This window comes from Staurois parvus, unplaced genomic scaffold, assembly GCF_062004578.1.
Source record: "Staurois parvus isolate SC_StPar_1 unplaced genomic scaffold, SC_StPar_1.0 ptg000289l, whole genome shotgun sequence".
In the NCBI taxonomy this organism is placed as follows: Eukaryota; Metazoa; Chordata; class Amphibia; order Anura; family Ranidae; genus Staurois; species Staurois parvus.
Window position 1 is genome coordinate 798,919 of NW_028318085.1, and position 13,606 is coordinate 812,524.

Genomic DNA, 13,606 nt, shown 5'->3' on the forward strand with positions numbered 1-13,606 from the left:
TGTATGGGGCCCTGTGGTTTGGGGGGGGGCCTATCAGGTTGGCTGTAAGGGGCCCTGTGGTTTCCAACAGCCGCCCTGGGTATGGCTATGGCCTTGTGTAAGTGCAGACAGGGTTGTGTTGCCCATGGTGGCCAAATACACCCTATAATAACTGACTGCTACAACGTAATTGGTTGCTATGGGAAACCTCTGGATAATAAGAAGCTTTCAGACCGCCCAGCCATGTGACAAGCTCGTGACCTTCCACTCTGTCCTCATTGGGTGCACCAAGATGGCGTGGGAGGATAAATAAAGTGGGTGTACCAAGATGGTGATATACTTTCCTTTTCTAATATCCCTTAATAACACACGTTTAATGAAGTGGCTGAACGGACTCTTAAGCTATCCGTACCGCTCGGTTTTATAGTAATTTTAGGCGGCGGTACATCTATCTTCCCTATTAGCAGTTCCTGGCGCCTCTCTATGGTCTGAGGCCGCTCTGTCCCGCCTACCGGAAGTCTCGTTGGTCGTGTCTCCCCGCGGTGTAGTGTGGGTAGGCCGCTGTCAGCCATGGCGTCCCGTGCCCTCTGTGTGTGTGTCCGCGCGGCGCTGCGCCCCCTCCCCCGGCGTCCTGTGGCGGCCGTGAGCGGATCCCTGTGCCGGCAGCGCTCCACCCTGACTAGACCTGCAGAGCCGGCCCCGCTCCTCAACACACAGGTACAGTGCGGGCTGAGGGTCACCTGGGGGGAGGCTTTCTCCAGAGCGCAGTAACCCATAACAACCAATCACTAAAGCCAGACTGCAACAAGGTGGAATGTGATTGGTTCTTGTGCTTTCTGGGCCCTGGACTGTGGAATACTCAGGCTGTCATTAGTGACCTCTCTGGGGTGTCCTTCTGGGGTGTCCTGGTCCTCTCAGGAAATGTTGAGCCAGGCAGGTAGCATTTTCAGCAGGCAGTAAGCACTAAGAGTCTTCTATGGGCTCCTTTACACCACGAGGTGTGTCTGCGCATGTGCGTTGGTGTGTGTGTCTGCGCATGTGCGTTGGTGTGTGTGTCTGCGCATGTGCGTTGGTGTGTGTGTCTGCGCATGTGCGTTGGTGTGTGTCTGAGCATGTGCGTTTGTGCGTGTTGCATTTTAGGATGGGCCGTTAAGGTCAAGCGCCACGCCTGCTACTATGGTGTCATGTGATTTGGCGGAATGCACACACACATTTGTTAGATGCATGTGGGCTCCATCTTAAAGGCAGAATTTTTGTGCGGGAAAATGCACTTTTTCACATGCTGGCATCCCACACCTGGTGTTAACAAGCCCTATAGCCGAGGTGCTGAACTTGTGGCCCGTGACCTCAGATCAGGGAAGTGCATGCCCAGGAGCGGCTACCCAATGATCGCGATCTGGGCTTTTGGCAAGTGCACCACACCCACAAGATATGATTGACACAAGGTCTATGGCAAAACGCAGCTAATCTTCAGGAAAACTGCAGGTGCACTCAACTTCACCTGTGGTGCGGGTAAACCGCAGCACGTCAGTGTGAAAACAGCTTTATAGTAGCCTCAGGACAGTAAGGGATTGTTTACATTTTGGGGGGGCTGGGTCTGTAAAACCCCATAGTTGAGATGTGTTTTTACCAGCTACTCCCCTCTCACAACCACTGGTGTATCGTCAGCCCGTCCCAAGCTCCAGGGGACCCATGCGGCCTCCCTGTCACGTTCTGTTTTACATATATGCACACTCATATAGAGGAACTGATCCTTTTCATTTTCCTCCTGCAACCATTGAAAGATGGCTTCTTACCCTCCCGCCAGCATTCAACGTCTGCAGGAGGAAAATGTTCATTGTGCTATTCAAAGGGAAAAAAAAAAAAAATTCTGAACCATTTCATTACTTTGTGGCCCGTGACCAGTTACCAAATCACTTATGTGGCCCTCGCTCTTCAAAATGTTGGCCACCCCTGCCCTGTAGGTGAAATAAACGTTTCATTGATTTAATCCACAGTGGCTAAATGGTTAGCACTTCCGCCTGGCAGTACTAGGGTCGTTGGTTCGAATCCCAACCCTGGCACCACCTGCCTGGAGTTTGCATGTTCTCCCTGTACCTGTGTGTGTTTCCTCCCACACTCCAAAGACATGCTGGTAGGTTAATTGGCTCCTGTATAAATTGTCCCTAGTATGTGTATGTATGAATGTGAGTTAGGGACCTTAGACTGTACACCCCTTGAGGGTTAGGGACTGATGTGAATGTACAATATATATGTAAAGTGCTGTGTAAATTGACAACGCTATATAAGTACCTGAAATAATAATCCAAACGCCCCGCCCCCCATCCTGATCACACCTCTTCTACTTACCTTAGATCAGTGGGTGGCCCTATCCATGTTCTGGGCAGCACACCAGACCTCGTCTGGGCCAACGGGGCCAAACAGTGTATTTGGACCTTTTCTTCGCAGGTCCTGGTGGAAAGGCCTACCCCGCAGCACCCAAAGACTGTACCTGTCTACGAGGCAAATCTGACACTCTGTGTAAATGGAGGCCATAGCTGGTGACTGAGGTCCAGGATGTGCTCCCCTCTTTTAGGTGATGGTAAAGTGCACCTGTCATGTGTGCTTACAAATCTAAACAGCCTTTCCAGAAAAGTCCATACTTCCTTGTAGTGGCTTCTACGGTGAGCCAGGCACATGGCTGCTGTACTTTTATCCTTCAGAGGAAAACTGAAAGTCCTCCCGCTACAAAGGCTAACAGCTCACTGGTACAGCAGTCTTACTTACCTGGTCCTCTGCTCCCGCAGGCTCCTCCGTACTGCTAGCCTGGTCCTTGCACTCTGGTCTCTAATGTCCTGACGACATGAAGACTAATGCGGGGACCATAGCCCTTCATTGGATGTGACAATGCCAAGGGAGAGTCCACTACTGGAGTGCCATCTACTGGAGGATCAGGTAAGTCCTCATGCACACAGACTTTTAGCAGCTCTTGTGTCCTGAAGTGTGAAATCTCCAGAACTTTCCTGCACCCAGAGAGCCACATACAGCCGCCAGTACAAGTGAAGGGTTGTACACGGGTAAAAACTGCTTCTGCATCAGCATTTACCCGCACATGGCTTTTCTCCCATGTTTTTTTTTTTTTTGGTGTTTAAAGAGACATGCTGTATGCACATGCGTGGGTAAGCTCTGATGCAGAAGCAGCACTCAGCCATTTAGGCACTCATACAGCCATTCACATGTACTGGCTGCTGTACACGGCATGTGCGGCTCCCCAGGCGCAGGAAAGCACCAGGAATTTCACACTTCAGTACACAGGAGCTGTTTTACATCCCAGTGCACGAGGCCTTAAAGGATAAGTTCAGCTTTTGGACAAAAATAATGCACATTTGTTTGTAGGTAAAAAAAAAATGTGCATTTATTATTTTTGTTCAAAGGAGCTGGAAAGAATTACACCAGCGATCAGTAGATCTCTGATGCTATGCAGGTCTCCGGCAGACCTGTCAGAATATCTGCTTGCTGTATGGCATGTATGGTCAAGCAGTTATACCGACAGGAATCTTCAATGAACTACCACGGCGCTCCACAGCACCTTGGTAGTTCATTGAAAACTACTAGCTGACAGCCACTAAGGCTGTTGGGACTTGTAGGCACTCATTCACAGAACTCTGACGTGGTCGTGTGGTCAGAGCCCCGCACTGCCGCGCCGTTTTTAAATCTGACAGTACGGGGAAACTTCACCCCGTACTATCTGTCAGAGGGAGAGGAGGCGGTGGGCGCAGCTGCAGCTATGGGAACGTGTTACATGTTCCACCCTAAAAACGGGTGGAACGTGTAACATATTCCAAAGGTGAACTTATAAATTAAAGCCTAACTCCGGGCAGATAAAAAAAATGATCCCTTGCAGTGGGGCTGTGTTTGCATTGCAAGGATTAATGGCTCGTTTTCCAGGCTCCAAAAGAAACCGTTTTACTTACCTGATCCTCCACTCCCACTTCGGTAGGTGCTTCCTCACAATCCAGCGGTGGACTGTCCTCTGCGTCTTCATGCACAGAGGGTATGGGATGAAATCAAGACCCCAGACTGGTGGATTGCCGGGGTGCAGACATTACGGGGACCAGTCTAACTGCTGGGAGATGGGTAAGTATATCTCCTTTTATTCCCCTAAACATGAACAAGCAGTTAACCCTTCGAGTGTGGGCATAGCCCCACTGCAAGGGACCATTTTGTTTATTTGCCCAGAGTTGGGCCTCCTGTCTAGCTATGTACTGCTACGTCGCTGGATTGGATACGATCGCTGCAGCAGTGATTGAGATCTTTTTCTTTTTTTGGGGGGGTCGGTGATCCCCTTCAGTGCAAGAGTAATCCTAGCAGCTAAGAAGCCACTGGATTACTTTTATGGGCAGCGGACAGGGATACCACTGATCCAACGGGAGAGCCTGGTAAAGATGCAACCGGCGGCATCCGGTTCCTAGGATGCAGTGAGAGGAATGGATGTTGTTCCTCCCACTGTGCAACGTTAGAAACCGGAAGCAACAAGGATTTTGTCACTTTTGGTTTCAGTCTTGTGTAAAAAATCCATTACAGGCTTGAACAAGCCTTTGATCAAACCGATCTTGGTGTGATCAGATGATTTGGAGGCCAGTAGAGAGATGTGGGGTCTAATAGACCCCAAATCTCTCAGTAAAGAGTACCTGTCATTGCATCTGCTATCAAAAGGTAATATGTTTATTCATTCTGATAGCAATAAAAGTGATTAAAAAATGTAGAGATAGCGGAACATGGGCCTGGTAGGATACTAGTGTCAGGAGCTCTCAATGCTTGCAGTGTAATAATGGTCAAAGACTCATGAACCCCCCCCCCCCCCTCCCCCCTTACCTGTCTTCCGATCGGTGCTTCTTGCGTGGTGTGGGCTGACAGAGTGAAAGCGATTTTCTCCTCTGGTCTAGCGGTGATCGTAGCTGGTGAGCTACGGAGGAGGAGGTGATGTAGGACACAGGACATCTGGAGCCCAGATACCCACAGAGGGTGACCCCTCTATACCACCAGCGACTCCTGGTGAGTTAAGGTGACCGCCCCTGCAGCAAGACTCCAGACTGGAGAAGAGGAATAAATGTGAGCCCCCTCACAGACTGTGATGCTGAGTTGCTGTGGGTAGCGGTGAAATTACCTGATTTATATCAAACGTATCAACTGTGTTTAAGGGGAGTGGATGTAAAAGACTTTCCAGGAGGCCTTGGGGAAGTCTTTGGGATTATTAAAGCTAAGGAAAGGAATTAAAAGGAGAGAGGACACCCAGTGGGATTAGAAGAAAAGGAGCAAGAGGCTAAATTTCTTTGGTGTGATGTACCTTGTATAAAAAAAGAGAACACCTGTACGGAGATTTAAAATTGGTATAATTTGGAAAATATCATTTTGACTTGTAGCCAAAGAGTTGAAGGGAAAACATGCAACGATATGAGTAGATATGTCAAAGGTGGAGGAACAAAAAATTCTCAATCAAGTACAATAAGGAAATATATGCCCCCACAGGAGAAAAGTCCAGAGGGTCATAGCCCTGAGAGACAGCAGGGAGCAAGGCAAGGGGAAGACATGAGCTGGGAATTAACAGCGATCAATCCAGACTGTCATTAGGAGTACTAATTTGAACCAGATTAAAGAATCTATAAACATGGAAAGTAAAATAGCCTCTGGAAAAATAGAACAAGGAACAAGTTTGCAAATACCCACAAAAACGGAAATTGCAAAGATGTTTGCAAAATTAGAGCATCCATAAAGAATGAAATGGCTGTATTACAAAATGACCTGGCACAAGTCCTGTCTCGAGTTGAAAAAAAAGGAGGAAAAATTAGAGAAACACGCTCACTTGATTATTAAGCTGGAAGCGCAGGTGGAAGAAATGCGCAGGCAGTAAGGAAGTTGGCAAACAGATTAGAAGATCAAGAGAAAAGAGAGATAGAAGAAACAATTTGAGGATTCGGAGCTTGCCAGAAGTAATGTCAGGAGAAGACCTGAGGGGCGAAATTAGAAAAATATTCAATCCGATAATAGGTAGACCAGTGACAGAACAATTGAGAATAAAGTGCATTGGATTAAGCAGCCCCAGGGAGTGGTACCAGATGCTCCCGGAGATGTCATTGTGCAATTTCTTGTTCAAAATGTTTTATTTTGTTCGTAGGGAGGGGTAACATAGATAAAACAAAGTATACAATACACAATACTTATACAGTGAATTTTCTTGGGAATGCAGTATTAACCATAAACCTCAGAACGGTAACAGGGAAGAACTGGAGAACAATATTAGGCGGGGAATGTGTAGGTGGGAGAAAACTGGGGAAAGGTATGCGACTCCGCAAGTGAAGAGAAAAAGGAAAGAGAGGGGAGCTGTAAGAGTAAAGGGGAGGGTACCAGAATATTTAGGAGTGCTGGTTACGGGGTGAGAAGATTTTCATCAAATTTAGAAGGTAGAAAATGTTCTACCCATGGGTCCCAAATCATCCTAAAATTGGGGATAGTATTCAAGATTGTGGCTTCTACTTTAGCATGGATCATCGCCTGGGTTACCTTGTTCTGGACCGCGGTAATGTTAAGCAACGTAGACTTCCACGATTTGGCAATGACCTGTTTGGCAGCTGTAGTAACCTGTAATAGAAGCTTAAATTGTAGTTTCGTGACTTCGGGTGGTGGTAGGTTAAGTAACGCTGTTAGCGGGTTAGGATGGAGGTTTTTCGTACTTAATAAGGAGAGCATTTTGAATATTTCCGTCCAGAAGATCCTGACGGTTGGGCACTCCCACCATGTATGGAAGAAAGTGCCCGGGTCTACGCAACCTCTGAAGCATGCTGAAGAATAGTTAGGGGTATATTTAGCTATTCTCGCTGGTACTAAGTACCAACGGGTTAAGACTTTGTAGTTGGTCTCCAAAGCCACAATATTCTGCGATGACCCCTTGGTGGTAGACCAAATACGGTCCCAGTCTGAGGGATCAATTTCGTGGCCCAGGTCCAAATCCCATTTCCATGCGTAAGAAGGTAGGGAAGCTTCGGACGGGGTTGTAAGGAGAGAGTACAGGTATGAAATGAGGCCACGTCTGTGAGGGTCTTTACTACAAGTTCGTTCAAATAATTGTGCAATTTCATTATTATGAAGACAAAGTTGATATCTGGAAAAAGTTACGGGGAATTTTAGCAGTAAGACATGGAGAAGCAAGTCTGCAAATTTTTGTTAACATAGCACCAGAGACATTGGCCAGAAGAAGAGCTTTGAAACCATTATTGGACCTCATGCGCAAAAAAGAACGTCCGATCATAGTTTTCCAGTATGCCTGATTGGGTGGAAAGATGGACAATCGGCAAGGCTGAGATTTCCAGAAGATCTAAAGGCCTGCGAAAAGACTAGATTTACAAACAATAGATATTCCGGGGTGATCTGAAGGGGCCAAGGAGAGTGCAGAGTTAGGAAAAAATGTTGCAATTCGTCTCTAAATAGAGAGTAGGATAGAAAGGTTGTAAGTAATAGGCATGTTTCCTTTTGTTTTTTTTCTTTCCTCTCTCTTTTTGCCTGGGTGACTGGCTGATGGGGAGAGGAAATAGGTGTTCTATACAAGGTATGAGGGTAGGATGGAGGGAGATTGAAGAGAATGAGGAAATAGAAGGAAGAAAGAGAGCCATTTTTTAAAATTAAAGCAGGGCATTGAGAGGCTTAACCAGTTCCCAACCACTCTATAGCCGAAGGACGGCTACAGCACGGTTGTCTGGTTTTGGGATGACGTCCATGAATGTCATTCCAGAACACGCCCCCAGCGACACGCACCTGGTACAGCCCTTGATCGTTGTATACTACAGACACAGCTTGATCACGCGATACGGTAAACTTGATCACGGAATACGGTAAACAACCAATCACAGCGGCCTTTTACCACGTAATCCGTTGTGTCCAATGACACAGCAGATCACCGGTACATGAAGTTGCCAGTCATCGGCTGCACTTTCCTCACGCTGTAAAGTACTGCCGACAACCGGCAATTGTCAGAGAAGTGATCATCATGGCACTGATGATCAGTGCCCTGCAGTGCCACCTACCTGTGCCCTGCAGTGCTGCCCACCTGTGCTGCCTATCTGTGCCACCTTATCAGTGCCCATCAGTGCAGCCTCATCAGCACACAGTTTCTATTATAATAGCCCAAAAATAAAACACCCAGTGGCTATTAATACCACCAAAAGAAAGTTCTATTTGTGTGAAAAAAAATGCTACAAATTTCATATGGGTACAGTGTCACATGACCGTGCAATTGTCATTCAAAGTGCGGCAGTGCTGAAAGCTGAAAATTGGCCTGGGCAGGAAGGGGGTACAAGTGCCCTGTAGACGAGAGGTTAATACTACACTGTTTTTTTAAGAATTGGAGATAGTGGTTCGGACAGGTGTATGTGATCTGAGTCTCACCCCGAAGAGGAACCGATAGTGGGATTAAACCACAACTGATTCCAGGGTTGGGATATGGGCCAAAGGGTTTTAGGAGTAGAGAGCGGAGGGGGGTAAGGGAGGAGAAAATGAGGGGAGATGGGATGTAAAAGTCACTGAGGAAATCTGCTTTCTGTTCCAAAATTTACGTATCTATACTCCTTTGAGTTGATATATACAGTCATGGCCGAAATTGTTGGCACCCTTGATATTTCTCCAGGAAATCATGTATTTCTCACGAAACGTATTGCATTAACACATGTTTTGCTATACACATGTTTATTCCCTTTGTGTGTATTGGGACAAAACAAAAAAAGGGAGGAAAGAAAGCAAATTCGACATAATGTCACACAAACCTCCAAAAATGGGCTGGACAAAAGTATTGGCACCCTTTCACAACTGCGGATAAATAAGAATGTTACAAGCATGTGATGCTCCTGTAAACTCACCTGGGGCAAGTAACAGGTGTGGGCAATATAGAAATCACACCTGAAAGCAGATAAAAAGGAGAGACGTTCACTTAACCTTTGCATTGTGTGTCTGTCTGTGCCACACTAAGCATGGACAACAGAAAGAGGAGACGAGAACTGTCTGAGGACCTGAGAACCAAAATTGTGGCAAAATATCAACAATCTCAAGGTTACAAGTCCATCTCCAGAGAACTAGATTTGCCTTTGTCCACAGTGCGCAACATTATCAAGAAGTTTGCAACCCATGGCACTGTAGCTAATCTCCCTGGTCGTGGACGGATGAGGAAAATTGATGAAAGATTGCAACGCAGAATAGTCCGGATGGTGGATAAGCAGCCCCAAACATGTTCCAAAGACATTCAAGCTGTCCTGCAGGCTCAGGGAGCATCAGTGTCAGCGCGAACTATCCGTCGACATTTAAATGAAATGAAACGCTATGGCAGGAGACCCAGGAGGACCCCACTGCTGACACAGAGACATAAAAAAGCAAGACTACAGTTTGCCAAAATGCACTTGAGTAAGCCAAAAGCCTTCTGGGAAAACGTCTTGTGGACAGATGAGACCAAGATAGAGCTTTTCGGTAAAGCACATCATTCTACTGTTTACCGAAAACGGAATGAGGCCTACAAAGAACAAAACACAGTACCTACGGTAAAATATGGTGGAGGTTCAATGATGTTTTGGGGTTGTTTTGCTGCCTCTGGCACTGGGTGCCTTGACTGTGTGCAAGGCATCATGAAATCTGAGGATTACCAAAGGATTTTGGGTCGCACTGTAGGGCCCAGTGTCAGAAAGCTGGGTTTGCGTCCAAGATCCTGGGTCTTCCAGCAGGACAATGACCCCAAACATACGTCAAAAAGCACTCAGAAATGGATGGCAAAGAAGCGCTGGAGAGTTCTGAAGTGGCCAGCAATGAGCCCAGATCTAAATCCCATTGAACACCTGTGGAGAGATCTTAAAATTGCTGTTGGGAAAAGGTGTCCTTCCAATAAGAGAGACCTGGAGCTGTTTGCAAAGGAAGAGTGGTCCAAAATTCCGGGTGAGAGGTGTCAGAAGCTTATTGATGGTTATAGGAAGCGACTGATTTCAGTTATGTTTTCCAAAGGGTGTGCAACCAAATATTAAGTTAAGGGTGCCAATACTTTTGTCCAGCCCATTTTTGGGGTTTTGTGTGACATTATGTCATATTTGCTTTTCTGCCTCTGTTTTATATTTGTTCCAATACATACAAAGGGAATAAACATGTGTATAGCAAAACATGTGTTAATGCAATACCTTTTTTGTGTGAAATACTTGATTTTCAGGAAAAATATCAAGGGTGCCAACAATTTCGGCCATGACTGTAGATGGAGAAAGAGAAAGTAGCAGGAATGAATGAGTAATTTCTAGACATATATGTGAAAGGATTGAACTATCCAACTAAAAAGCATTGATACTTAGGGAAATTCATCAACATTCCATTGACTTGTTTCTACAAGAGACTCATTTATCCCAGGATACAAATGTTAAGTTCTAATCCAAATACTATCCAACTTGATATTATGCGGTTTTACCAATCAAACATACAAAAGGGGTAAATCAAAGATGAATTCTCCTGCGCTCTAGGGCTCAGACAGGTGGCGAACAGATGGAACCAGGCCTGGAGGGATCGTCCACCAATGCATAAAGGGCTGTGCGGCTCCAAAACAAGGCTAGGGAAGCCCAATCAACACTGCAGAATGAAATGAAAACGAGAAGCGCACCAACCTTGCGCATTACCTCAGTAACCAAAATTTATTAATTGTAAAAAATATACTCACAAACAGCGAATAAAATCAGGCATGTAAGTCCTCACAGGGACTTGAAGATAACATGAGTCCCATCAGGGGAGTGGGTGTTCAGTACAGCTGACGCGTTTCGAAGGGGGTCCCTTCTTCCTCATGCCTGATTTTATTCGCTGTTTGTGAGTATATTTTTTACAATTAATAAATTTTGGTTACTGAGGTAATGCGCAAGGTTGGTGCGCTTCTCGTTTTCATTTCATTATACAAAAGGGGTAGCAATTGGGTTAGCAAAAATGTAACTTTTAACCCAATACTGTCCAGAGCCTTTTTTCATCATGAAAAATGCATGCAAAGCGTTTTCAAGATATGCTAATGACCATTCACACCTCAAATTCCTCATGAAGACCCCCTGCCAGGTGGCCTTAATGACTCCCTCCACCAGACACCTTTCCCACCCTTGGAAACAAAAGAAATGTTAATGAGCAAATCACACCTAAGCTAATCTCAACACATACTGCTGTCTCTGCTTCTACTCTCTGTATTTCTCTGAAACAGTCTGAAATAGTTAGTTTACCACTTTTCAGTGCATTCTGTGCATCTCCTGTGCTTATTTTTAAAAAACGCTTCTAAATGCAAGCACACATAAACGCGTTATGCAACAGATGTTTTTAACCTACGTTTTCCAGCAGTCAGTTTCCATCGTTCAGAAAGGTCCCGTGTACATGTGGGGCCTTATGTTAGAGGGGGTGTGGAATGGAAGTGTGGTGGTTTATGTAAGGATTTATTGTACTTATAAAGGGCGGTGTCCCTTTCCCTTAGATGAAATATTACAGTGCCTCCAGCCGTTAAAATACGGCAAATATTTAGTAAACCAATAATTTGGACACCTTGATAATTTGATCACCACTTATTATTATACCTTGAATTCTTTTAGCCAGTATGATTTCGTACCATACACACAAAATTTGCCTTATAATAGATAAATATAAAAATTTATTTATGTACAAAAATTATATATATATTAACACAAAACGCAAAAGACTGGTGATGAATGAATACTGGTACACACGATCAAAGATATACCCTACCAATATCATACACAATATAATGTTTCTAAATAATGGGAAACAATATCACAATCTTCTAAATGATGATTAAAAATTAAATTTATTAATAACTAATTTAGAGTATCTCAGAGGTTATTTTCTCACAAAACGTGGCCATAGGATTGGAAGAAGATATTCTCTGATAAATTATACTCTAATTACGAATTTTTAATAATTTATAAAATATGAAAAATTTGTAATATGACACCAACAATATCTAACAGTAATACGGGATCCCTCTATCTATATATATATATATATATATATAACACCCAATACAGCTGTTCTTACTCTAAGGTAATTCTTGTTACTCTACACACAGAGAAAATATTCAATACAAAATTAAATGGACAGTCTCACCACACCCAGATCTAGGAATATGACACCTCCCAGTGGATCCAGCTGGCAATGGAACGCCTTCAGAATGATGACCACAGGGGAAAGTGAGATATAGTTCTATAGTGCAGGAAAATATAGGAAGTTAGAGGTACAGAGATTTTAGAAGTTTAGGAGAATGTTTTTAAAAGTTTGAAAGGATGGAAGAGTTGATAGACAGCAGAGATGGATTTCAGCCTCTTCAGATATCTTCAGTCAGTTTTCAGTCAGGTTCTTCAGTCAGTTGTTCCCTTTTCAATGAGGTTTTTTTTTTAATGAGCTTTTTTTTTCTACATGAGGTGCATGGGTTTTTATACCATTTAAACTATTCTTCAAAGAGACCCTCCCACCAGGCTTTTTGATTGGCTGGTTGAGAAATGTATGTACATAAGCTATTTCTCACCTGTCCGCCAGATGGCAGTCATGTACCATAGGACAATTTGAGTATTGATGATGACTCACACCTCGGGTGGAACTCAAGGTGATTTCAGGTATTAAATATACGTCTTATCCAGATATATAGGTGATCATAGCTATAATGTTCTAAATAGGAATATATGTGTATATTCGGTTATTCATTTCCCTGAGATACAAACTTGTGGGAAAGCATTTGTTTTCTGATACAACATACAACTGATGCTAATTCACAATATATCTTACTTTTCCTCATCTCAATACTCAAGTTAGTGATATACAATCCCCGTTCTGCTGAATATTTTGTGGTGTGTGAAACATATTCTTTATAACATCCATTGATACTATGCTTTTTGGTAATATCTCTGTGGGTAGATATATCCAATCTTAGCCTTATATGTCCTGAATTTAACCTTTTTGTTTTAGAACCAAACATTCCCATGGGTAGGAAAGACCCTCTGTTTACCTGGCTATTGTGTTGGAGTCAGGGTAAACAGCCATTTATACTTTCCACCTTAGTGGATAATAGCATATTGTGATAGTTCGAGAGGTTTGTTGGTTCATCACACTCTGCAAGGTTCTGGGCAAACTTTCAACCAGTTGATTTTCCGTCTCATTATTGTTCATGTGTTATGACTTAATATTTGAAGGTCGAAGTCCTATTTGGCTGTCTATTTAACTTTTGTAGACGTCTTCCACTCAACCCCAATATATAAACAGTATTTGTTGACATCCCACACTTTAGCTATTTCCACAGTCTCCAATTTAAACCTTACAATTGTCCGGTCTTAAACTACCTGTTGACAGTCAAACAGTCTATTGTCTTGGAAAAAGCTCACTTCACCCATTATTTACATTTCTTAACTGGAGGGTCCTTTGAATTTTCAACCAAGACAAGTTAACCCTTAACGGGCGGCTAGGTTGGGTTGTTGTTGAAATAACGTCATGTTTTTGATACATAATTTCAAAAGTCACTACAGAAGGAACAATAGCACATATATGGTGGGCCATTTTTTTGCTCTTGCTAAACCACTGTGCAAATATCATATCACATAATAATATG

At 44.0% G+C, this 13,606-nt stretch overlaps 1 protein-coding gene across 1 annotated transcript in view; it reads left to right on the forward strand.

Annotated features, from left to right (window-relative positions):
• The first annotated feature begins 504 nt into the window (after positions 1-504).
• The window catches only part of NDUFAB1 (NADH:ubiquinone oxidoreductase subunit AB1), a 45,493-nt gene continuing 32,391 nt past the window's right edge, over positions 505-13,606 (forward strand). The window contains exon 1 of the mRNA XM_089682417.1: positions 505-696. Within this exon, the coding sequence (XP_089538543.1) occupies positions 550-696 (147 nt within the window). The 5' untranslated portion in view covers positions 505-549. The remainder of the gene's footprint in view (positions 697-13,606) is intronic.